Source organism: Sarcophilus harrisii, chromosome 4 (genome assembly GCF_902635505.1).
Source record: "Sarcophilus harrisii chromosome 4, mSarHar1.11, whole genome shotgun sequence".
Lineage (NCBI taxonomy): Eukaryota > Metazoa > Chordata > Mammalia > Dasyuromorphia > Dasyuridae > Sarcophilus > Sarcophilus harrisii.
Window position 1 is genome coordinate 276,203,955 of NC_045429.1, and position 27,584 is coordinate 276,231,538.

A 27,584-nucleotide genomic window follows, 5' to 3' on the forward strand; every position below is an offset into this window, starting at 1 on the left:
CCTTCTCCAGATTGAATCTTCCTTGGTGACACAGAAAAACAATTATATTCTATCATAGTAGGAGGGAATTACATTCCGTGATTGATTCTTTAGTCCCCTCATTTTCAATAATTTTCAATTATTCAGAATTAAGACTTTCTTTTGGTAATCATTATATATTCTGTTTTTCTATTTATTTTGCTCTGTATCAATTTATACAGATCTTATTTCTCTTAATTCCTTGTAGTCATAATTTCTTACTGAGTGATAATATTTCAACACAATTATCTACCATAGTTTTTTTAAAATCTATTCCCTATTCTACAAGCACTCTTTTGTTTCCTTTCTTTGTTATCATAAAGTTTGCTGATATGAATATTTTGGCATACAATGAACTCATATTTCTGTCTTTAGCTTTCTTTGGATAAATGCCAAGTTAGTGAGATCACCGATTCAAAGGATATGGACAGTTTAATGTTTTTTCGTGTATAATTCCCAAAAATTCAGTTAGATGAATAGATATGGTATGGTAACAATATATTATTAGCATGTCTGCCTTCCCATCTAAATTACTTTCAATATTTTACCTTTTTACTCTTTGTTCTTAATACATTCTTAATACTTTTTATCAAACTTTTTAATCATATTTTTGGGTCCACCTGTTATATTACTTCCTCACTCATTAGGGAAAGGGCTGCATGATTTCATTTCTGTATTGTTAATGTCTTACACATAATTGGTGTTTAATAAATGTTGCATTGCATTGAACTGAAACATGTTGGTTCTGGAAACAAAAGACATACAGATAAATATCTTGGCATGAAAGTAAGAGACACACATTTGCATCAGAGAAATACAGAATTAAAGAATATCACATCTTACCTCATGGGGTATATAATCAGGAGGTAATTTGCTGAGCATATCTTCAGCTAGTCTGTAAACTATAGCTTCCCGAGTTTCACCTGCTCCTCCTCCACTTTCTTTTGGTTGAATGTTGGTAATAGTTTCCAGAACAGCAGAAGCAGTGTTGCTTTGATATCTGACAAGAATATTAAATCCTTAAGAATATACCAAGGCAGGGAGTAGAGATAGGAAACATCTAGAGATGATTATTATTAAAGATTAAATATGTAACTGCTAGAACTACAAAAATTAAAGGAAGAAAAAAGCTTATGAGGCTTTTTCATAGAATCACAGAGACTAGAATATCTCCATAGATCAAGTGGAGAGCCAGGGTAACATAATGGATAAAGAGGTCCTAAACCTGGAATCACATCCCACTTCTGACAGCCTTTATAACCTAGTCCCAACCTACCTTGTCAGACCACATAGTCTTACCATATTAATCTTCTTGTTCCTCACCTAGAGTGTTTCCTTTCCTGTTTGCCTGATTTTGCCCTGCCTGTCACCACCCTGTGGAATTTTTTTCACCTCACCTTCATCTCTTGTAATCTCCATTTTCCTTCAAGATTCAGTTCTAGCACCTTTTCCTACATGATGGTACTTAGTGTGCTCCCAGTCTCAGTTGATCTTATCTTCAGAATCTTTATAATTAGTCCTCCAATACCCATTCCCACAGTCACAATAGTAAACGTTTAGGCCTTTATCTCTTCTCATCTAATTGTTTTAACAGCTCCCTATTTGATCTTATTACTTCTAGGAATAGAAAAATTCCTTAAAGCATTATATATTGTAATGTTCTCTAAAATATAATCGTTCTCTGCGAGCAAGTTTCTTGGGGGGTGGGGTGGCTTATGGAAGCAGCCTTAGTTTCAGTTTAGAGTACTAATCACCTCAAATGCAACTAGTTGTTAAAGTCCAGATCCTTTATTGTCTCCTTCAAAATAGCCTGGTTAGCTTTCTTAGAGGCCTATCCCTCTCCTTGGTTCCAAGAGCTCTTGCCACTAGTCTTTTGCCCCTGCCAGCTTCAGTCTCTTGTCCCTATGAATCCAAAGCTTCCAGCCAGCACAAAGGTGGAAGTTGGAATGAATCTGTCTTGCCTCCGAGAGTGGGCTCTTCCTCTCATGGGCTTGTCCTTTAGTGGGCTTATCCTTCTGACTTGTGAATCTCCTGGACTTGTGAATCTCACACTGAATCCTGGCTCTGAATCTCTCAGAGTCTCCTAGTGGGCTTGTCCTTTTATATGCTCTTTTAGAGGTGTGAATTCTTAAAGGTGTGAACGAAGTACATAAGCATTGTCTCTATCATTTCCAGTGACTTAGCATCTTGTTTCAAGTTCTGTCCCATAATAATATGTCATATCATATGATAGATCTACAGCTCAGTAGATTAATTCTCTGATCACATAATTTCTCTATTGAAAATTCTTCCATGATTCTCTATTGTCTTCCAAATAAAGTATCTCCTGATACTGGCATTCTACTTTCACTTGGTATAGTTTTCCAGCCTTAACTAGTACCACTCTCATTCACAGATACTATGTTCCAACCAAACTGGATTATTCTGCAATTTCCCTCTTTCTCTATTGCCTCTATAAGGCATATTTTTTTTTCCTTTTTTTTTTTTTATTTAATAGCCTTTTATTTACAGGATATATGCATGGGTAACTTTACAGCATTAACAATTGATAAGGCATATTTTTTGTAAGATTTTTTGTAAGAACAGGAATGTGATTCTTCTTTAATGCTCTATTTCAATATTCAAAGCATGCTTTGTTTTAGAAGACTTTTGACACTGCTCTTTTCAAAGGATCAGCCAACTAATCTTTAAAAACGGAGTCATTTGGAATTTTACTCTAACCTCTGTGTTCTTATTGACATCTACAAAAACATTGTTTGACATTTTAATAGCATTCACATTAGGAAGTCTTTCTGATAATACTCAATTTTCAAGTTCTTAATATCTTCCTTTAAAACATGTTTTATAACCAGAGCTAAGACAAAATGTTTGAAAATGTTCTTTTATTAATGTGAAGGAAAAGTTGAATTAAAAGACAAATATAAATGGTTCAACTATAAAGTAATGTTACTGATTTCCATAAACTAAAAAAATCTCTATTTTCCTGACTATGTTTTTACTTATATCCCTTTATAACTCATTTTTCCTTTACTGTTTTTGAAACTCAAACATATGATTGCATATGTATGTGGAGGTCCTATTGAAATAATTCCCTCTATCTATTCTGATCAACAACTGTTCTGCAAATTGAGGATATTTTATGTTTCAGTGATTTGGCCAGGCTCATGTAGCCATTATGTCTTAGAGATTTTACTTAAATCTAGGTATTGTTGACTCTTCTACCCACTATCCCCTAATGCCTCTTAGATTATTTGTAGAATTATGTGATCTTTAAGTTTTGGAAGATAGAATTAGTTGATGATCTATCAATTATATAGACGTTTTTAGAGTTGGTAGGAACCTTGAAGATTATCTAATTTGACCTCAGTTGACAGATGAAGAAATCAAGCTACAGAGAATGATTCAATCAATATCTCAAAAGTTACTACAAAGTGTATCCACAATTTAAGGCACTCAAACTCAAGGTATTCTAATTCCTAGTCCTTTTCTCTTTCTGCTATTTAACAGTGTCTCTTTATTTGTTCACTGAGCAAAGTAACTAAAAACATCTTCCTCATGAGGGTGCTCAATTTAAATTACTGAAATGATAATTTTTGCTACCTTTATATAAGCACAATGCATTTGTTTTAATGCAAATTAAATCTATAAACAATATTAACTGCCACGTGACCTCCTTTTCCTGGATTGATTTGTTTATATGTAGTTAGACACTATTTAGCTATCCAATCTTATTTAGGAATCCTATCAATCTGGTTTATCTTCCTTGAAGATCACGTTTATTTTCACTTCTGGTTTTTGTTTATGGTGTTCTCCATTAACCTCCAATGATTTAAATCCTAAATCCTAACCAACATTAAGTAAGCCCTTTCTACTATGAAATCTTTTCTAACTACTTCAGCCTAAACTAATCTCTCCTTTCTCCAAATTTCTAGTCTGTTTAAAATTAAACTATTTTATTTCACATATTAATTTTGTCTTCTTAGTCAAGCTTAATACTTTTTTGGGGGTATTTTCACTGGTCTAGCATGTTGTTGTATATATAGTAGGCATTTAACAATCACTCGGTGTTTGACTTTTTTGGTCTATTTTGTCTGTTCAGCATGTAAGCCCTCTGACAGTAGGATCACATGCTCCCTTGGATTGTACTATGTAAGAGTTTTTCAAACACAATTGTGATGCAATTGCAAGACTAGGTTTCCAAGGCACCAAGAAAACACTCTTCAAGTTATTAAGACCAAACGACTGCCATACCTATGAAATGGAAGATGTGGGACCATGACACTTTGCAGACACAATTTGATAAATAAAGCTTGAATAGCTTCATTAGCTGTGGCCTTCTCCTTTGCAGAAGAGAAAAGAAAGAGAGAGAGAGACAGAGAAAGAGAGAGACAGAGAGAAACAGAGACATAGAAAGATAGAGACAGAGACAGAGACAGAGACTGAGACCAAGAGAGACAGAGAATAAACTCATTGGTCTATGTTTGGTGATGACTAGTGTGAAGGAACTATGAAGACGAAGAGGACATTTCAGAAGATTATTTTTCTTGGCTATGCCAAGGATGTACTAACATCTTAATTTGGATATTCCCAAGTTATTATATATCCTCAGGAAAGACATACAGAGCAACTGACTAGGAGAGTTAACTACTTTGAAGTATTCCACAATATTTATAACAGCAAATGATTGATGAATTGACACATCTATTATAGAATGCTGAGGTCTTATGCACTATGGTACTCAATTACTTTTGATCTTCACTGGATTGAATATCTTATTGGTATTTAGACCAATACTCCCTCCACCACTGGAGACTTTAACTCTTGCATGCTTTCTTACTCCAAATAATTCTTGGTTATATATTCCCATAAAGTATCCATAGAGGATTCACACAACACCTTCCTTTCACAAGTACAGAAGTGACTTGTTGAATTAGAATATCAATATACAATCACAGTTATTAATAAAGGAGAAATTCCTTTTGGTGGTGCAATAAGCAGAAGAACTTTGACCTGTGAGAGTTCTCGTCTAGGATACTGCAGTTTATATAGTCCCAGATTAGTAGTAAAGACAGTAATAAACAAGAAAAATGCAAGTTGGATGAAACAAGACAAGTATTTATGAAATGGATAATTAAATATCTAATAAGTTATTAGTATCAAATGAGGAAACTAAACAGAACTTTGTTTTGATATATCTTTGTCCATGAAATATCAATGATCATAAAAAAAAATCTAATCCTAAATAGAATGTTGGTTGATACTGAAAGTACACATTTAAATATTTCCTGTGAGGAAATGAATATAAAAGTTGTAATGAGGCAGTTGATGAATTTACAGAATGTAAAAAGATATGCATAAACACTAAATAGTGAAAATAAGTAACTGTCTTTGGCATCAAAACAGCTGAATTTGCATAGTACTTACCTTATAAATCTAGATAATAAAACATGAATGAAGTATACATTTTTATGGTTCCTATCTCCAAGGTACACAATTACTTGGGAAAGAATTTACTTATTTTAAAGTATTCATTTAATTTGAATCTTCTGTTGCGCCCCAAACATATATTTATAAATAAAGATAAGAGTAAAATTTCTTCTTTTCTTCTTCCTTCCTTCTCACTACCCCTTAAGGAAAACCAGATATAGGTATTCAGAGAACATAAAATTCTCCCTTATTGTCTTAAAAAGCAATAGAGACTTTTAGAATGTTTTGGCTCTGAGGGCTAATTAGTAACTTGCCTAACTAGAACCCTAAGGCTATTTCTACCACATGGATGACTTCTAGGTTTTCTCTGCTAGCCTTTTTTATCTCCTGATCTTTAACTTTGGGTATTCTCCAAGTTCTCTTGTTAGCCTGTTTCTTCCCATGTACAGTATTTGATGAATTGGTCCACTTCTCATGGCTTTGACTGTCTTCTTAATGACTTTTAAATCTTATAGTGAGCTAAAATCTCTTATTCTTCTCAAGTCCTTTATTTCCAACTACTTAGAATATCTTCATTTAAGTGTCCCAATAGTTGTGGTTGTTTGTCCTTTGTACTTGAAAAGGCCCGTAACATCTGGAAGGACATGGCAAGGCTTGCAAGTGAATTGGATTTAAGTGAGGGAGAAGTGTGGAATTTCTGAGGTGTAAATACCCACAATGGCTGGTTAGATATAGCTCCAGCACAATACTGTCTATATCCTCCAAGGCCTAGCTCAGGTCCACCTCTTTCATAAAGTCTTCTTATACTACTCTAATCTCTCTCTGAACTCTTAATATATTCAGTCTGCAAAGGCCAGATTCCCTAGGTAATAGGCTGCCTCTTTTCCAGTGTGTGACTTTACCTAATAAAATAATCCCATGACGCAATGAGTAAAGTAGATACATCCTATATGGTAGAATCATGGAGTCATATATTTAGAGCTAAGAAACTTCCAACTTTTTTATTTCACAGATGACCAGAGAGGTTAAATAGTTTGTCTAAGTCATCTAGCTAGTAGGTCAAATCTACATTCTCTGAAAGGAAGTCCACTGGCTTTCCCAACGTATGATATCCCTTTCTCTTTTCCTCAGACACAAGAAATCCAGTTTATGCCCCTGATAAGGAGATACAATGAAAAGCATAGACTGTAAAGCTAATCTTATCAATGTGGTCTATAAATTCAGAAAGTCTAAGAACTTACGTGATATCAGCATTAGGATGGAGACCAAAAACTTCAGGATTGTCCATTGAAGGGAGTAACTGTATATATTCAAAGTACTGTTCTAAATTTTTGCATACTGGGATTTTATAACCCGTATAAAAGCAAAATGTTGGTTCGAACATCTTTTCACTGAACCAAACCTATGTAAAAAAAAATTATAAAATATAAATATTAAGAATTTAAATATTAATATGGAGAGCAGTCATACCTTTTTACATTGGTTTTTATTAATATTATTCTCATCACTGAAAGATTAAGGACAAATGAATACTAATTAAACAAATTTGTAAAAGTAGGTCAAAACAGAAACACAACTGGGCTTTAGCCTCTTTTTCATACTAATTATAGCATCCAAAGTACTTTCCACATAATGACTTTTTAAGGGAGGTAGTACAAATAGTAGTATCTTTATTTTACAAATGAGAAAGCTGAAATCCAGACATGGGAAATGACTTGCCCAAAGACACATTACAAGTAAATAAAGAAGCACAGCTGAGGTCCAAGACTTTTGGCTTCCCAAGTATGCTTTTCACTATATGAGCCTATTTCTGATGCTTTTCTCACATCACCCTTTAAGGAACAAATATTTTCCAAAGGGGAAAAAGAGGTTTTAAATTTCTTAAAATTTTCTCCTCAGTTGGATTAATCAGTTTTCACCTCACTTTATATGTGGAGTCTAAATGTGGTCAGAGGTAAAGGAAGCAGATGCACAAAATACAGATAAACTGATGTACAATGTTCCATCCAATTGCCCAAACATTTAGGAAATTATGTTACTACACAAGCCACAAATAGACATCTACAAGACATTCCCTTTGAAAAATCCATTTTCTAATGATGAACTTGAAAAGACTACTTCATATTCATTTTAAAATGATTTTCAAATCTGATGCAGGTCCCCATCACCTTACACCTGAACTACAATAGCCTGTTGGTGGATCTGCCTTCTTCAACTCTCCCCATTGCAATCCATCCTTCAGTCAGCTACTGAAATGATTTTCCTAAAACATACATCTAATCATATCATAGTCTTCCCTTTCCCTCCCTTTATTCAATAAACTCTAGTGATTCTTTATTGCTTTCAAGATCAAAGACAAAATGCTCCAATATGGCATTGAAAGTCCTTCTGCTAGCTCTCTCCTATTGCCAGTTATCATCAAAGTGTCTGGCACATAGATGCTTAATAAATGTTTGATTAATTAAAATGGAGTAAGAGAATAAAAACAGAGTAAAAGAACAAACACAGTTTGCATTAATGAGCTTGTTTTAAAATCACAACTAGACCTACTTTTATGAAGTCACAAAATCAGTATCACAGAATTCAGGAGTTTCTTCCTGTAGAAGGAACCTCAGAAAGAATCCAATCCCATCTGTAGATTATCCCAAATTCCCTCAACAACATCCCTGACAGTGACCATTGAACTTTGGTTTGACATTCACTTAGGACTATCTATTTCACTTGTGGTAAGCTCTCACTGTTAAGTTTTTGCTACTCCCAGCTCTGCTGATCCTCTCCTTTCTTCCCCAGGACAGTTTTTCAAACACCTAAAAATGTTGGGAGCTGGGTAATGAGAGTGCAGAGCCTTTGACTCAATGTATCTTCTACCAGGCCTATACTCTAAGGAGGTTATTGACAGGAAATAAGAGATCAATCTGTACTAAAAAGGGGAAAAAGTTGAGTCCATCAAGTGAAATGATTGAAATAATTATAATATGTGAATAATGGAGTATCATTATACTATATGAAATGATTATGAAGAATGAAAAGAAATATAAAGTGATTCAGAACAAAGGACAGCCAAAAATACAGCCCACATTAACTATAACTCTGTGACTAAAGAAAACAATAACTACAACAAATTCTTATTATAAACAAAGTAGAGAGAGTCAGAAAGGATAGAGAAAAAAAGAATCTCAGGACTATTATATTAAGTCTATCTATATATGTATATATATATATATATATACATATATATGTATATATATATATATATATATATATATATATCTTTGCAGTGGAGTTAATACTAGTGAATCTCTATTCAGTACAGTTATAGACATGTACAATGATTAAAATGTTTTTTTGTTGGTTGGTTTCAGGTTCTATATTTATCATGCTGATTTTTTCTAGTGCTTTTATTCATATATTTCAATTCTTGTACTTGTCAATAGACATCAAAATGAGATTTGCTAACACTATTTGAAGGAGGTTATCTGGTCCCATGACATAAGTACCTACTAAGTTAGATTTCTGACAAGAGGGGAGGTAGGGAGTAGTGAAGGAAAAAGAGGGAACTAAGATACCAGGAGAATGGATGATTCACTCTAAGTACTAAATTGAAGAAAAGCTGGAAGATAAGACAGGTGATTCCTGAGGCAAGAAGGGAACAGTTATTGCCAATAGGTCTAATAAAGACACCAGCCTCTTTCCAAGTTTGCTGGTTGATTATAAGCAGCATTAGAAACTAGAAAATCTCTGGACTTCTGGTTTGGTATTAAGACTGTAAATATAGAGCTGAATGCTTTGAAAGGAGGAAGAGCAAGAGAGACAGACAGGATCTCTTTGTGGCAGAGGGCCACTCTGGGGAGTTTGCTTATATGCTTTCCTTGTGTGTGCAGTACTATATCGTGTATGTCCTGAAAGAAATCTGAATTGGGGTGCTTGTTATCTTAGACCAGAATACACTACAAAGATGGACATTGTGTTATAGTTACAAGTCTACACCTGTAACAAGTGTCCTTTACAGCTACTTCTAATCCCTTGCCTATTCTTTTGAACATATATGTGTATAGGTCATCCTGTTTGTCATGGGTTAGGGCAAAAACCTCACAGAAGTGCATCCAGAGTAAGTATGATTCTTGTCAGTAATATCTTAAGAGATCCATTGACAAATTATTTTCTTTCTACTCCCCATCTTTTCAGTCAGTGTTTATTCTGAAGTACTCTGTATTTTGCTGTACTTTACTCCTATAACTCAGCATATCATTGAGGAATTTTGCTCTTTTTGGAGGCAAAGGCAAATCACAAAAAAGACATAGTGATATTAAAGACAGCTAAATACTTAATAAAAACCCTATATTGACATCTAAAACCATTTAACTTGACATACCAAGGTGATGGAATGAGGTAGGAATCCTCTGAAGATATCCCAAATTTCCCTCCAAACAACTAGAAAACTTCCTTAAAATTGATCTAGAAGCAGGGAAGCAGCTTACCAGACTCACAGGTGGGAGATTAGCTGCACCAACCAGCCTCAAAACAGGGGTCCTGAAGAAAGATTCCAAGCCTGGGACCATCTACCAGGCCTATCCTTCTGCAAAAATCAGCAGCCCACTAGGCAAGTGAATGGTCTTATCACAGAAAAGGCCTCATCCCAGCAATTCCACCATCAGCACAAGCTACCAGCAAGGCTTTGATCCCATTGCTGATTAATAATGGATTCTTGCCCCAGGGCTGGCCAATAGCTAGATATGAGACACAGACACAGACACACAGATACACACACACATACAGAGACAGAGACAGAGAGACATAAAGACAGAGACATAGAAAAAGATAGAGATACATAAAAAGAGATAGAGACAGAGAGAGAGAGAGAGAGAGAGAGAGAGAGAGAGAGAGAGCATATTTCCATAGCAATCTAGCAGTAGGGCTCCATTTCTCAGGCAAATCATCAATAAAATACCTCTTCCAAGGCCAGCTAGCAAAGAGGTCCATCTTCTATAGCAACCCAGCAACATGGCCCAACCCCTGGGGCAAATCAGCAACAAGATCCCTTTTCCAGCCACCAGAATGACTCTGTTACCATAGCAAGGTAAAATCCTTGGAGCAGACCTGCAACTAAATCCCAGCGGAGGTCAACAGGGAGGCTCCACACCCCAATCCAAGCCAAAAGAGAAGTCTACCCCGCCAGAGAAAGCAAGAAGCTAAGTCCTGAAGCTTAGTGCAAGCCTTTAGTAAGCCTAGAGCCCCAGAACCAAAAACTTTGGATAGTGCAGTACCAGAATCCAACTCTCACATGACATACAAAGTGACAAAGAAAAAAGTGATCAGGAAAAAATGAGCAAACAACAACAACAACAAAAAGAGTTTAACTAGATAAAGTTACTGTGGTGATAGGGAATTTCAAATAAACTTAGAAGTGGACAAAAGTGTCCAACTGGCTACAACATGTGAAGCCTCAAATAAAAATGTAATTTGGTCTCAGGCCCCAAAAGAATTCCTGGAAGAAATAAAAAAAAAGATTTTAAAAAGGAAATTAGAAGAAAATTTGGGAAAAGAAATGAGAATAATGAAAGAGAATCATGGAGGGAAAGGATCAATAGCATGGGAAATATATACAAAAATTTTCTTTTTAAAAGCTTTTTTTATTTGTATTTAGGGGAAAATATATCTTAAATGATGTACTTGCTTATAGCAATAAAACAGAGAAAAATGAATTGAGCATACAGAAAAAAAAAAAAAAACAAACTAGAAAAAGAACAAATTAAAAATCCATAATTAAACACCAAATTTGAAATCCTGAAAGTCAAAGGACAAATTAGTATAATTAAAGGTAGGAAAACCATTGAACTAATAAATAAAACAAAGTTGGTTTTTATGAAAAAACTCTAATAAATAGAAAAAACATTGCTTAATTTCATTTAAAAAAGGGAGAAAACCAAATTACTAGTATCAAAAATGAAAGAAGTGAATTCACTACCAATGAAGAGAAAATTATGACAACTGTTAGAAGCCTTTTTACACAATTATATGCCAATTGATTTGACATTCTAAATGAAACGGATGAAAATCTACAAAAATATAAATTACCCAGATTAACAGAAAAAATAATTAAATAATCCAATTTGAAATAAATTTAATAAGCCATCAATGAGCTTCCAAAGAAAAAATTTCCAGATTAGTCTTCCTATATATACACACACATACATATCATAGGTGCTTAACAAATATTTGCTGATTGAATGAATTTAGAAATTTGGATTTAATTCTATAGGCAATAGAGAGCCATTGAAAGAATTTATGATGCTCAACACTATAAATTAGGAAGACTAATCTGGCAGTAAAATGTAGGATGGATTTGGAAGCAATTGTGCTATTAAAACCTAAATAATGACAGTAATTGTAATACAATGATTTATTATGGTTTTTCCTAAATTGACTTACTCTAGCAAAACAATTAAGTAGACGTTTATCAAAATCATCTGTGACTCTGCCTCCATATTGTACTTCTCCAATCATGTAGCGTACCGTAGTCCATGATACTCCCTGTTTAAAAAAAAAAAAATAGTTATAACCATTATCAATTAAAATGAACAATTATAACATCTTGGGACTTTGATTTCAAAAAGAGAGTTGAGTAAGTGGGAGCCAGTAATAGGAGTTATGTATTTCTTGAAAATACTAAAAATAATCAAATGAAAAATTTTATTATGGATTAAACATAGCTCACTTATTTATTATTGTTAAATAGTTTACAATTTATTTATCAAAGAAAATCCATAACTAGTAAGCACCAGTATATATGTATCCTATAGGTTATCTCAAGTAGGACATATGGTCAGAGAGATGTTGTAGTTTTTTACTTCCTTTTTCTAATTTCCTGATTTACCTGAGGTCATAAAATTTATAACCTTGGTAGAAACAAGGAGGAGTGTGTGTGTGTGTGTGTGTGTGTGTGTGTGTCTGTCTGTCTGTGTGTTCTTACTGGAGGGTGGGTTAGAAATCTGAACAAGAAAATTGTTGAAGGATAATCCAATAATCCATCCCCCAACTTGATATGAACTATCAAGATTAGAGTTTTCTTATCAACTAAAAAGAATTGAAAAGATACTACTCACTTTCTTGATATCACATTCATCAAGGTGGTTCTGTATAAACTGAACACTTGCTGAAAAATCAGCTGAATTAAACTCATAAGGAATATTCCACCCTAAGGGACCAAACTTGCGTCGTTCCTTAAAGAAATAACCACAGAAAAACAAATGTTTAGTGGAACTTTTTTTTTTTTCAATCTGATGTTTGTTTCTTTTTAATGGAATGAAATTTAATAAACAAGAACACTAAGAACTACCAGAGAAGCCTAAAGAAATTGACACAGTCTTAATAAACCACAGTGCATATTATCAGCCAACAGAAATGTTTTTTGGTCATTCTATACCCAAACAATAATGAAGAATAGACCTTGAAACCATTTGTCTTGGAGCAAAACCAGTATCTCTGAATTTAAAAGAATGCAACTCCATTGTTGATTCATAAGAATACATTTTATTGTTGGTATATTGGATTTTGATATGTTCAAATTTAAAATGTTTGTTAGCCCCCATATTTTTTACTTTTAAAAAACACTGCTTTTGTGGCTCAAGGTCATTTAAATTATTTTCTAGTTTCACAAGGTAATTTTATAAGAGAGAGATTGGGAGACACACACACACACACACACACAGAGAGAGAGAGAGAGAGAGAGAGAGAGAGAGAGAGAGAGAGAGAGAATATATTTATACAAACATAATAAATCTATCAAAAGTTTTATGTTATTACATGAACACCACTATATTTCCCTCAATGACTGTCCTTTCTGTTTACTAAATAAGGTTGAAATGTTGCCATTAGGATAACTCAACAGGGAGGGCAGAGAATATTCATTGAAAGCTGAACTACTGTCACAGGACAAGGGTCCTTTCGTTGTTCTGATTCTCTGACATCTGAATGGTGTGTTAAGTGTTGATACAGGTATTTCTGGATCTCATACATATATGACAGTCATACAGATGAGCCCTAATGCTACCATTCATTACCTTCTCCTGTGCTAGTGTATATTTGTGCCTATAATTGATCCCCAAGTAATTATTTCTATAAATGATTATTAGCAATAGCCACTTATTAACATTACAGCCCCAGAGCTTGAGATGGGAGACTGTATAGTGCTTTCCCAACATACTAAATATGTACAATTTGACTTCTCCTGAGTGCCCCTTTGGTCTTTCCCTTCTTTTGCCTCTTCTCTTTGTTACTTTACTATTCCCCCTCTCTTCCACCATCTCCTACCTTCAAGCACAAAGTAAACTGGGGAGAGTATGGTGAAGGCCAATCGTAGAAGAACCATGCTACCTTTTCCCTCCACTGCTACCCAAAGTCCTGATTAAATCCTTGTTTTAGTAGCATCTCTGAATTTAGCATTTCATTTCTTAATTCTTCCTCATGCCTGAAATACAACCAGTTCCCTAAATCTACCTCTTAAGGTCCCTAATTTTTTCTGAGGCACAGCTCCTCCCAAGTGCCAGGCAATTGTATTAGCAGTTGGGTATACAAAAAAACAAAATGAAAACAATTCCCATCCTTCAGCAGCCTGATTTTATTGCTTATAGACTTTTTGATCCTATCAAGCCATATCTTTTTTTAACCATTGTAAGCAGTTGTGTGACATTTAGAAAACATTTTATGAGTCTGATTTGTTTACTTAATAAATAAATGCACCTTGGTCCAGCATGCACATAGGAAGGCCCTTGTCCTACTATATGTACAAAAGATAAGCTTAAAAAGATCATGATATGAGACACTTAGTTCATTGTAAGAGGTGGTCAGCTTTGACGTGTGTTGTGTATAAATAATAATTTGAAGTTTTTAAAAACACATTACTCTCTTTTATAGAAATCAAATGATTAAGTGTTACAGTTCAAAAAGTGTTCACAGTGGGACCATTTTAAATGATAAAATATTTATTTTTGGGGTGTGGTGGCCTGAATCTGTGATTTCATTGTATGGGAACTCCTTGTGCCTATAAAAAGTGGCTGAAATTTGTCTGTAACTAAGTCTTGGAGAATATAGGGAACCCAGAAATTAACTAACTTATTCATGGTCTCAGGGGCAAGACCTGAATATGGCTCTAAGGTTTGTCCTTATAAATTTATCCTTCACTAAAAGGAAGTTTTTGTAGAGAAGAATGAAGTCATATCTGCTATGAAATTTTGTACAGGAGAACATTATTTGAAAAACAGTTAAATGACATTGAAATGAATATATAAGTTTCTTTCTTTTCCTGTGCAGCCCCATACCACACTACTGAGCACACAAGTCTTTCCTGACAGATACTTGCTTGATGTGAAGTAAATGAAAAATAAACATCTCCTCTCAATCTTCTGCCACCTACAAAGGAGACCATTTTCATTGTAGTGGTTCAGATACAACTTTGAGTAAGATGGAAGAGTCTGGTTTGATTCTAAGCTGGTATGGCTTTCCTTATCACACACACATGCACACACACATATAAAGCTTTATTATTTAACTTCTATTAAGTTTTATTACTTAACTTCAAATCTGTGATTAGGATATTTCCAGAAATCTAGTATCTAAGCTATGAACAGAATAAGCCGGACCTCAAAGAACACCGATAACAAACCTTTCCCAAATCACCAGCCTCTAAAGCAGAGCCAGGTTTATGCAGTCACAGAAATATAGATAAGCAAGTGCCTTCTTGCTGGTATTAGTCCTTTACTCCCTATTTTCCTCATTCATGGACACCAAAAAGGAAAAGAATCCTAACTATTTTATCAAAAAAGATGGGATGTCTACTTCCTCCTTTTGGGGGAGGGAGTGGGAGGGAGAGAAAACTGGGTATTACCTGTGTGGTGGACTGTTCATTTAGACATTAAATTGAGTGAAAAGGAATTTTTCCTTTCCCCAGAGCTGCTTAACTTGATTTTATGAAAACATTACCGTTTATATGCACTAAGCAACTGCAGCTTAGTTATCTTTTAAAATGTATTCTTTGACAATTTCTCAAAGTGCTCACATTAGTTTCACATTTATATTCCTTATTACCAATTTTCATTTTAAAACTTTTCATTCCAAGTTGTTTTTTATTTTCACTTAAAACAAAAAGAGTTGTTTTAGATCATGATGAGCAAAGAATGTTAAATTTTAGGTTTTCTTTTCCAAATGACTTCATTACTATTCTTACTATTTACTTATTGGTTTGTACTGCCTTTTGTTTAGTCTTTACACAGAATAGGCAGTTGATAAATGCTTGTTAGATGGAGTGGGATTCTCTTGTTCTCTTTAAAGGTTAAGACTACACAATAAAACCAAGTAGAGGACTCAAAACTTACCTACTGAATTTAACCAAATCCCTCCTTCATAGTATCACTAGGGTGCTATAAATCTATTTGGATTTCAAAATCAGGGGCTTGTTCAGTTTATTTCGATAACTTGTGCTATTCTACTTATCTAGTACTTATGGCACCCAGAATTTTATTTGGCAACATGGAGATACAAAAGAAGCGTTTTATAAAAAACCTCTTTCTTCAAGGAGTTTACAAGTAAATCTAGTTGGGAAAGAACAAATGAAATATAGAATAATGCCTGACAGCATCAAATTGAATGTGGCAGAGAATCTAAGTATTATGAGAGTTCAGGAAAAGGAAAGACCACTATGAGCCAGACATTTAGCCAAGGCTTGACTTCATGGAAAAAGTGGATTGTCAAGTAGAAAGATGTTGGTGTAATGTCCTCTGGGGCCAGAGCCGTTCTATGATTCTGGTTAGGCTTCGGAGAAGCCCTAGGATAGAGGCCGGCAGAGGGCAGCCTTCTTTGGTTTGGTCCAAAAGAGGGGTGAGCTAGAGTTCAGAAATACCGTCCTACGGGTAAGTGCAGCTGAACTAGAAAATGAAAGGAGAAACATAGTCCTATATTCCAGAAGAGTCAGGCAGCAAGGATGAGAGGCGTACCAGACCACAAGCGAGCGCCAAGAAGACGCAACAGAAAACAGAGACCGCGGAGCTGAACAGGCTGGGCGAGCGCCCTGATGGGGGGCCACAGAGAAGGCGGAGCTGAACAGGCTGGGCGAGCGCCCTGATGGGGGGCCACAAAGAAGGCGGAGCTGAACAGGCTGGGCGAGCGCCCTGATGGGGGCCACAGAGAAGGCGGAGCTGAACAGGCTGGGAGAGCGCACTGATTGGGGGCCACAGAGAAGGCGGAACTGAACAGGCTGGGTGAGCGCACTGATTGGGGGCCATAGAGAAGGCGGGGCTGAACAGGCTGGGCGAGCGCCCTGATTGGGGGCCACAGAGAAGGCGGAGCTGAACAGGCTGGGCGAGCGCACTGATTGGGGGCCATAGAGAAGGCGGGGCTGAACAGGCTGGGCGAGAGCCCTGATTGGAGGCCAATGCGCAAGGGCAGGTAGGGTCAGAACAGAAGTCTTGAATGATGAAAATCACCTCTGGCTACACTAAGTGGAGTCCTGGGCATGGGCACGAGCATAGGCTTTTCAGGGGCTAATGTTGGCAAGCCACAAATGCTAAGTTTAGGTAAGTGATGTGGAACTGCTAAGAGCGTTGAATGCCAAGAGAGAGAGTTGGTATGCATTGGGATTCACTGTAGCTTTTTAAGAAGTAAAGTGATGAGAACTGTTTGTTTTTTTTAGAAAAAAAAATATAGTTCCCACTGCATTTATTACATGCCTATTATGTGCCAAAACAGATGCTAAGCTCTTTACAAATATCTTATTTGATCTCCATAACAACCCTGAGAGTTAGGGAAGTGCTATTATTATCCCCATTTTACAGAAGAGGAAACTGAGGTAACAAATTAAGTGACTTGCCCAGGATCACACAGCTAGTAAGTATATGAGGCTGGATTTGAACTCAGCTCTTCCTGTCTCCAGGTCTGGTCACCTAGTTACAATCCTGGAAAAGGGATGTAGGGAGTAATTGTAGGTTTTTTCTTCTGGTCACCTGTTAATTGTCTTTTTGCTGCCATCACAAAAATCAACAAAATGTGTTATAGGAAGAATAGTGTGAATCAGAGAGAATATTTTTTACCATGATGTAAAAGTTACTGTAAGAGACAAGCCCCTCCAGCTTAGAATCTTGTCTAAAAAGATAAAAATATTAGGCTAGGTTTCTTAAACTGGGTCTATATACTTTAAAATATTTTTTGATACCTTCATTTCAGTATCATGAGTTGCAATCTCATCTTTGATAGTTTATTTTATGCATTTATAAGTGAGATTCTGAGAAAAAGTCCAAAAAGACTTCACCAAAGCAGTCCATGACACAACAAAGAATGAGAATTCTAATTTAAGAGAAAAATGTAGTTGAAGTTATAATATCTCACAAAGGTATAAATCAATATGGATTTATTTACTAAATCCTAGAAGTAGAAAGGTAAGTAACAGGCTTCTGGGATTTAAGAGAGAATGAGAAAAGAGATAGGGCCTTATTTAATAATCTAAATTCCTTATACATTCCCTACAGAATTCCCAGAACAATTGTTCACAGGATCATTGCATATTTATTATGGGGCAAAAGCTACATATTCCTTCAATAAGCAAGATGGAACAATCGAATTATCGCGACTTGGGATGGTAGCACAAAATATAGTCTTTGCAGATTTGAAATCCATTAACAAGCTTAAATTAAGACATAATTTTAGTATGGTAAAGTCTGTGAGGTCTTAAAATATTAAAATTAAAATTCAAGGGTCATAATAAAATTTTGGAAAAGCAACAAAATATTAGCTCTTAATACCATTCTCTTGAAGAATAAAGGCCAGTAGATCTGAACATATAAATGTATGCATGCATACACATACATATATGTTTATACAAAATATACACATACAAATACATAATGATTGTAGAGCTCTTCTTGTGTATAGGCATATGTCCTTTTCAGTCATTTCTCTCCTAGGACAAGCCACTTTGTTGGGCTCTATTATGAGGCCTATACATACACCTGGGGCAGAAAGAGTCCCTTTCTGCTTTACCATTATGCTGGTCTCATTCTGAGAACATTAAGGACATGAAAAAGGGTTTAACTGATAAAATTGACAACAGAACCAAAGAGCAACTGGTCTAACAGGTTAATAACTTGGTTACTAAAGAAATGAAGAATCTAGGGAATCTCAATAAAATCTAAATAAGATATATATGACAGGAAGAGAATACAAACGACAGTCAAGAGCAAATTTACTTATCCTCGTTTAAAGGAGATATCCTATAGTCACTCAGTTTGCTACATAGTGAATACAGAAATTAATTCTGAATACCTGTACAGTGGAATGCAAAAAAGCCACAGTGTACAGCATTGGCTTCCACATGGGCAAATTGCTGACATCGAGGAGGTCTTGATTAATTCCAGCAAATGTTCTTTTCAAACCTGCACGTACCCCTTGGGGCGGTTCATTAGTGAACTTTATAGAAGTCTGTCATAAAAAGCAATTATATTAGTTTTACTATGAAAAATTCATACAAGAAAACAAAAAGCTCTAATTAAAAAGAAGTCAACATATTTATGGTACACATAATTTTAGCTGAAATTCAGCCAAGTACCCATTAATTTAATTGAATACAGCCAATAAACTATACATTAGCATCTAGTGATATGATTCACTTGTGGAAATGTTAACTATATAATCTTGATTACAACATGTGATTTTTACAATGCAAATTCTGTTAGTGTCCTGAACAATTCTGATTTTCTCCAAATTACTCCAGACTTATTTGTAGAGCTAGAGTAATTTAACAACTGATACTTCCATAATACTATGAAATTTCCAAAGACTTTCCTCAGGTCAACTCCTTTGGGGACAGGTAATGTATAATTATAACCATTTTACAGATGTCTTGTGACTAACCTGTAGCAATGTGATTGGAAATTTTTCATGTGCTTCAGTAGTTATCCAGACTCGGAAAGTCTCATTATTAGCTTCAACAGTAAGTAGTGTTTCTAATAATTCTTCCATGAACTCTAGACCAAGGTGACAGTTCTGAAGTAATACCCAGCCGCCCTGTGTAAAACAAAACAAAACAAAACAAAACAAAACAAAACAAAACGTTACTTAATTTTGGCAAATATTTGGAACAAAAACTTTTGCACTGTTATAGACCAAATGTATAAATTCTTTTATCCTGTATAGGTTTAAAAACTCATTTGATGTTATTCCATTTGTTACATTGGTGAACTAATAATGTTCAAAACCAAATGGATTTGAAATCATTTTCTCCATTATATAGTCCAGTAGAGGAGTATAAGAAAAAGTAGTACAGTGTGAGCACCATCTAGTGATGAAAATAGGCACTTTACAGGTTAGAATGACCATGCTCCAATCGTACACTTTCATTCTTTATAATAAAACAAGCATTGAAATATGTAAGAAATATAGAAGAGGAGAGGTCAGCATACTTTTTAACAGAAACTGATCCAAATGATTCATATTCTTTTGCTTTTGTACTCTGCTGGAAAGTAGTGAGTAAATCCAAAACTGAAGGCAAGATCTGCCATTGTAGTGCTGAGCCAGGTTCTCTCTTCCTCAATCCATCGTTCATACAATTTAAGAACAAACTATATAGTCTAATAGTCCAGTTAGCATTTTTCCTATTAATCTGGGGCTTTGATTTAGTCATCTTCACATTCTCTCCAAAAGCTTTCTACAGGGCCTTTTGTATATAACAAATATGTGTGAAACAAGTGAATGAATACTGTGAAATAGAAATAAGAGACTGGAAAATCAGGTGAAAAAAAATGGTGCGTTACAGAACTTGAAACTTTTATGCTCTTTCTGAGCATAGTGTACCAGTGACAGGGAGAACTTTAAGTGTCCCTAGTCTTATCTCTGAATTTTCTTCCTATGCACCCTAGGAAATCTCTTTACCCTGGCCCTGCTGAACAAGATCAGACTTATGAACAATCTGTGGACTATGTGACATTAGCCTAGACACTTTTGTACTATAACTCATGTGAGATTTCTCATGGATATTTATGGGAAAATTCTAATCAAAGGAAGCTTTTTCAATTTTCTTTATATTTTCACTGAGAGATATGTGGATTGGTTTTTATTTTTTTATTCTTTACTTTTTTCTTTTTTTTTGAAAAGTAGAATCAGAGTACAATTCTTTTTTTTTTTTAATTAGGAGTTACTTTACAAAGTTATTTTATTTATGAATTATTATTATGTGCAACTTTTATTAAGCACTCACTTATAATTGGCATTGTGCTAGCAGAGACTAACACTTTAATCAAAATGTCATTCTTGTTCCAGAATAACATTCTTTTTAATTCATATAACATTAAGATGCACATTCAACTAGGCTAAGACAAATATTCTCAACAAATTAAGCCTGAGAATTAACTTGATAAAGCTCAACTTCATGAATGTTGTCTAGGTATTGCATGAACTATGCATGGCACTCAATGTTTTAATGCTAAGAAATTCCCTTGCCATTTTCCCCATTGTGGGAAATGATAAAGAGGATCATAGGTCTGTATATTTGAGGCTGGAAGGGACCATAGAGGTCCTGTAATCCAAACCCTTTCTGTTATAGCTGAAGAAACTGAGGCCCAGAAGGGTGAAATGACAGAGCGAAAATTTGAACTTAGGTCCTCTGATTCCAAATCTATTGCTCCTTCTTCTATATCACAACAGTGCAGGAGCTTGTAATATCAGGCACAGTTAAAATGAACCTCCTGGATGTAAATATCAAGGTAACAAATTGTTCATTTATTGGAAATGTCAGCAATCAAGGTTCAAAATTCAACTGAAGATTTGCTCTACAAAGTGAATATTGTAGTTCACCAAGTAAGAATAGATTGTATACATGTAACTATTTCCGCATAATATTTATTAAAGTTAATTAAGCAAAAACTATTGAGGCTTTGGATTTTCTGGGAATTAATGACTAGGTAGAAGAGGTTGATGACCTAAAATAATGTTTTAGGCCATTAAACCTTCTCTAGGCATTAATTTCAAAGAATATGTGGCACCAAAGCTATTACTGGCATCATAAGATGGAAAGTTTAAAAATAAGCCAGTGGATTTATTTTATTTAATTTTTTTAATGGTGCAGTTTCTTCAATTGCTGTGATAGGTCCAGGGCATTTCTAGAAAATTAATGTCCTGTGCATTTATTAGGTTTTATGTGAATCATAGTTCAAAATTCTATTCAGTTTGCAGATATTAATAAAAATTAATATCAATACTTGAAGCTAAGACTTCAAGTGCTTCTTATTTGCCTGAAACTATCCCTAATGAAAAATGCATGCCTGAAGTTATCTAAAAAATTGAAGTATAATTGTTCTCATCTGTCACTCATTAAGTGCTATATGTAATTACTATATCATGAAATTCCAAAACTGCTAAATTTTTGTGTCTGGGAATAGAGAAAGACCATATCTACATGATAGCTTGAAAAGTTTTGATGACAAATAAGCTGAACAGCTTTCTGGAGTCAGAGAAAGCAGCACTTCAATTATCAAACCAGTTATTTCCCCATGGATATCAAGAAGAAATTGAAGTTTTAAATTTTTTTGTAAGAAATGAATACAAAAATAATTGAAAATTTATTTAATACATAAGAATGAAAAATGAATTATTTATTACAGATATATATATATATATATATATATATATATATATATATATATTTCACTTCTATGTTTGCACACATTTGTTTGCTTTTTCAAATGTTTATGTAGGAAAAGTATCTAAGGGCAAAGATTTCTAACCAGAGTAACAACTATTAAATGCACAGGACAGCCAAATGAATGGGCAGTGGGAGAATGGGCAGATGACAGAAGAACACCATGTAGACTCTTCCTTCCTACATACCTGTTGCATTGACATCTGTACCAATTTGCGAGCATGAACTTCTTGTCCTTGACCCATAGAGATTGTTCTGCATTCTGTAACACACACAAAATGTCACTATTACATATCCTCACCGTGTGTAAAAATGACAAAATTAGGTTTGATGTTCTATCCATATATTAGCTGGGGAAGCTAGGTGATATAGAAAGTAGAGTGCCGGGCCTGGAGTCGGAAAGACCTGAGTTAATAGATGGCCTTAGACATGAAGTAGCTGTCTACCTCAGCTCCTTCTCTGCAAAATGAGCTGGAGAAGGAAATGGCAAATCCCTCCAGTATTTTTTTGTCAAGAAAATGCTAAATGAGATCACATATAATCCAGACAATGACTGAAGAACCACGATGTGTCAGAGTATACAGTAAGTGCTTAACAAAGAGTTGTTGGATTTGATTTGAGGCATTGCTGGAGACTTACAGTGGGTCAGCATTCGTTCTTTCGTCTCAAGAAAGGCTGAACACTCATCCTAACTCCCTAATATAGCTTGGTGGGTATGACCCACAAGATACAACCCCACTGGAATTCTCTGGGGGAGCAATCACAGTGCTAGGCCACTGGATCCATCACCTAGATGTGCTTTGCTAAGAAATGTACACAAGAGCATCTGTGCCCACAATGCAGTTTCCCTCAACTTTTACTTCAGTATCTTGCTGCCTGGTGGAGAATGTGTTAAGTCAAGTTCATTCAGGCCCTATGAAGTAAGAAAGGCTTTGAAGAGGCACATGGGGATTCACAACACATCCATGATCTAAGGGCCAGCTCATCCTATTACCAAGAGGCTGATCACTAGGAAATAAATTTTTGTTTTGTTTGGTTTTGAGCCAAACCACTCATAAAGATTGGTTTAAGGTAGAGAAAGGGGTTTAATATGCATTGATGGGAGTGTTCACACTGACACAACCAAAGGTGTTTGAAGAATGATGTCTGTATTATCTAACACTATGTAATAGCAAGTAAAAACAATAAAAGATCCATGCATATTTCTGAAATTATGGGTTGAACTTGTTTACTTTCAAGTTATATTTATTTTTCATCTCCTTTCATATAGCTGGCTATTTTTACCCAATGCTGAATAGTGCAATGCACTGCCACCTAAATGAGGAGACAGTATGATGATTGATTGATATTGATGATACAATAGTCCTGGATTTAGAAAATCTGGCTTAAAATATTGTTTCTAACACTGAATGTGTAACGTTGGGCAAGCCACTCAAGTCTCTCTGAACCTCAGTTTTCTTATCAATGAAATGAGAGGGTTAGATTCCATGGTCTCTATGAGATCCTTTCTTGTTCTTGATTTTTGACCTATACTTATTTTATGTGGAAGGTTATCAGGGAGCTTAAAAATTGGGCTCTTTACAACAGTCTAGTGGGTCTAGAGGAGACTCTTTTCGATATTCATTTAATTATTATTTTTTTAAATTTGGTGATGACAAATTGTCACATTTGAAGTTTCGTATGTAGAAAATCCTTTGCTAATAATTTAAACTACAAATGTAAGTTTGAAACTAGAGAAGCAAACACAAGTACAAACATTATATACTCAGAATTAGCTTTAAGCAAAATTCTAAAATAGGGAATTTTGTTTTCAGTACTTCTCTAAATCTTACTTTCCTCATTTCCTAAGTGCCCACACAGTACTACCATGTTGCCTTTTAGAAATTCAAAGACCCTGAATTCAAAGGTCTATCAGTAGTAGATACAAAAGTCCAAGTTTAGGACCTTTCCTTCTCCAACTTATCCACTCCCCATTAAAACTTCTGTCCCAGTTCCATTAGTCCTGTAGATGATAGAAATCTAATGAATAAAGTTAAACAAATCAATATGAGCTTGAATTTTTCTTCATCTCAAAAGCCTTTGACTGCATTTTCTAATTTTTTCCTTCCTTTTCCTCAAACTCTAATAATGAAGTGCCCCTTCTCCTTGCAAAGACAAAGGCTTCTACATGTACCTATGATTTAATCAACTCCTATCTTTTCCAATGACTGCTCCCCAATCATCTGCCTTCTCTAGTAGAAAACTTTTACTAGTTTCTAGTAGTTTCTAGGCCTTATTGCCTTCAAACTTAAGTTTCCTTATCCTGCAGGGCTAGCCATACCAAACTCTCAAGATATAATCTTATATCTCTTCTTTCTTTCTCATGCAAACTCAGAAAAAATTATTTCATATTTCATAGATAACTAGGAAAATCACCACAATATAATGCAAAGGGAAGTGAACAGAATTAGGACAATTTATGCAATGACAGTATTATAGAGAAAAACAACTTGGAAAGACTTTAGTACTCTGATTAATACAATCATAAACCAGACATTGAGAGCACTTTAGATGAATCATGCCATCCACCTACTGCTAGAAAAGGGACTAAAATGCAAAATGAAACAAATATGCACATATGTATATATTCGTATATTCATTATGTTACATAATGTAATAATAAATGCAATGTATATAATTCTTTCAAAAGAATTTCATTTCAGAAGAATGTACACATATACACACATATAGCCAAGAACTTGTATTGCTTTATTATGTGTTTTGAGGATTTTATAAAATTTTTTATTTGGGGGGATTGTGGGAGGGAAAGATAATAAATTCTTATAAAAATGAATTTTTATAAAAAATTTTTACTTTCATTGCATCTACTTCTAAATCTACTGCAATCTGGCTTCCAACCTCGTCACTCACCCAAAATTCCAAAGTTACAAGTGATTTTTGGATTTTCAAATATGATTTTTTTTCTTCTCAGTTCTCATTATTTTCAATTTATGTGCTGCATTTAACTCTGTAGACTACCCTCTCCTTCCATATATGTTATTTCTCTGGAATACTGAGACAGGCTTCTGGTTCTCCAACTTCTAGATTGCTTCTCAGGTCCATTTGTTGATTCACAATCTATACTTTGTCCCTTAACTTTGAGTACTCTCCAGTTCTCTGTCTTCAGCCCTGTTCTCTTCTCTCCTTATATTCTCCCACAGGATGTACTGTTTGGAAGCCAAGCCAGATTGCAACTCCTCCATCTAAAAGGGCCTTAAATTTGCTATTTCCTGTCCTGTGCCAGATGTCCCAGATTCTGGAGATAGAAACTCCAAGCCATGAAGTTGTGAATTTCCTGCTTTGTGAGGATTAGAGGTATAGTACAATGACAGAAAGAATACCATGCTGTAGGATAGGGAGGTGAGACTCAGACCAAATTCAGAAAAAGTTATTTAAAATTTCACAGGAAACCAGGAATATATTTTTGTTTTAATGCAATTCACTTTGCATTAGACTGGAACACCTGGAGAATTGGAACAATTTGCACTGTGACAGTGTTGTGGAGAAAAACAACTTTGTTTTTCGAACAGCAGAGATAGTGCAGAGCAGAAAGACAATGAATGCCCAGTATTGGCGAGTTCTAAGGGAAATGTGAAGAGGAATAAAAATGAACATCAATTTATACACAAAGCTTTTCTTGATCCCCTCAACTTGATCAGTTTCCTCTCTTAATAATCAGTGATTCTCTTCATTTCCTCACTGTGTAAGAAAATACAAAAATGTTCAGAATATCCTTATTAACCTATCCTTATTAACCTTTATATTGGCATACTTACCCTGTATCTATGAAAGGGATAATGATAAAATTTATTTCATTTAACTCAGTTTTTCTAAGAATAAACATAAAGAGGGAAATTCAGGAGTTAAACAATGTACCAGTTATGCAGTTTTCAAATGAATGGGGTTTTGTTCATACCCAGCTTAAGTTTTTTAGCAAGTGCATCAATTTGATTAGTTGGATCAGATCCCATGGACAGGAAACATATAAGAGGTGTTCGTGTGTCACTTTCTTCCCAAGTTTTCTCAAGGTTTAAGATAACTGGTTCTGTATATTTTTCTTCTAAAGAATCTGCAATATATTTTCTTGCTTGGAAAACAGTACGATCTGGGCACCAGGACCTAGGGAAAGTTGAAGAAAATAAATTTACTGTGTTCATTTTTATTTTAAGTTCAAACAATGTAATTTAATTAATAGGAACATGGCTATCTTAATTTTTACCCCTTGCAGATGTGTAGAAAAGGCTGTGAGAATATGCCAAGACAGGGCAGATTCTCCTAAAAGTAGGCTGAAAGAAGCTCTCCCTTGTTGGTCACTAAGAATCCCTCATTGCTTAAACTTAGGAAAATTGAATCTTGAAATTAGAAGGACCTGAGATATAGGATGAAGTGCTAAAACTCATTCTATAAGTGAGGAATTTTGTTCTAAAACTGCTTAGCAAAGTGATTAACTAATGAGGCAGACACTAGCTCTAAGCTCAGTAATTCTTCATTACATTTGAATATATTCCAGGAAAGATACAGAGGGAAGTTTTTCTTTTCTGATTGTGGCATCATGTGTTATATTGCTAAAAGACAGTCAAAATGTAGAAGGAATCCTTGAAATTAAAGAGAGAATTAAGGTACAGTGACAAGAACACCAGATTTGGAATAAAAATACCTGGGATCTTCTTGTTATACTCTTACTTCTATGTGAATTACAGTAAGTCACTTCATGGCTTATAAAATGAGGGAGTTCTTAGATGATTCAAGTCCTTTCTAGCTCTAAATTCTATAATCTGTGATCTAATACATATGTATTAAGCCTCTAAGATGTATGTGCTTTTTTAGGATTCAGTGGGAAAACTACAAAAGAAATAAAAGATGAGAGAGAAAGGCAGTGTGGTCAGAATTCTGAACATTACACTTCTGTGAAAGCTTCAGATTGAAGGTGAAAAGTGAGTGCCCCAGTGACCTATGTGACATATAACAAACTCTTTCTCTCTTACTCCATCATCCCTAAATGAATGTTGGACACAATTTTAAGTTTAATTTGCATTATTAGCATTCTCTCCATCACACTGTTAAGTTTGTTTAATCAACAAAACAATAAATCAAGACCTGATTTGTAGCATCTGGAAAATTTCCAAAGTGTAAATAAATGCTCATACTGAAAATTTAACAACTGGCTCTCAAAAACGAGCTGAAGCTGGCTCCAATACACCACTGAAGTGTATGATCCAATAGGACTATATGAATTCTGAAATCTCTTCCAGCTTTAGATCTATGATTTCTGATCTCAAAGAGTCCAATCTAGCGAGAGAGACCAAGTACACAAATGAAACAATGCAAGGGAATCTTTAAAAGAAGCAGATATATAAGTGAAAATCAGCGTAGTGCATACAAATAACATCTAATATGGGAAGTCTCTCTTACTTCTTAGTGT

At 34.9% G+C, this 27,584-nt stretch overlaps 1 protein-coding gene across 11 annotated transcripts in view; it reads right to left on the minus strand.

Moving 5' to 3' along the window:
- DNAH8 (dynein axonemal heavy chain 8) overlaps positions 1-27,584 on the minus strand; it is a 356,347-nt gene that overhangs the window by 35,092 nt on the left and 293,671 nt on the right. For 10 of the 11 annotated variants that reach the window (XM_031964914.1, XM_031964911.1, XM_031964913.1 and 7 more), the window contains 8 exons: positions 26,079-26,281; positions 22,312-22,385; positions 19,342-19,494; positions 18,754-18,909; positions 12,549-12,665; positions 11,875-11,976; positions 6,687-6,847; positions 862-1,018 (listed from right to left, as the gene is read on the minus strand). In XM_031964914.1, coding sequence (XP_031820774.1) covers positions 862-1,018; positions 6,687-6,847; positions 11,875-11,976; positions 12,549-12,665; positions 18,754-18,909; positions 19,342-19,494; positions 22,312-22,385; positions 26,079-26,281 — 1,123 coding nt within the window. Of the gene's footprint in view, positions 1-861; positions 1,019-6,686; positions 6,848-10,321; positions 10,931-11,874; positions 11,977-12,548; positions 12,666-18,753; positions 18,910-19,341; positions 19,495-22,311; positions 22,386-26,078; positions 26,282-27,584 lie in introns of those variants that run through there. The other variant, XM_031964920.1, reaches the window with a different exon arrangement.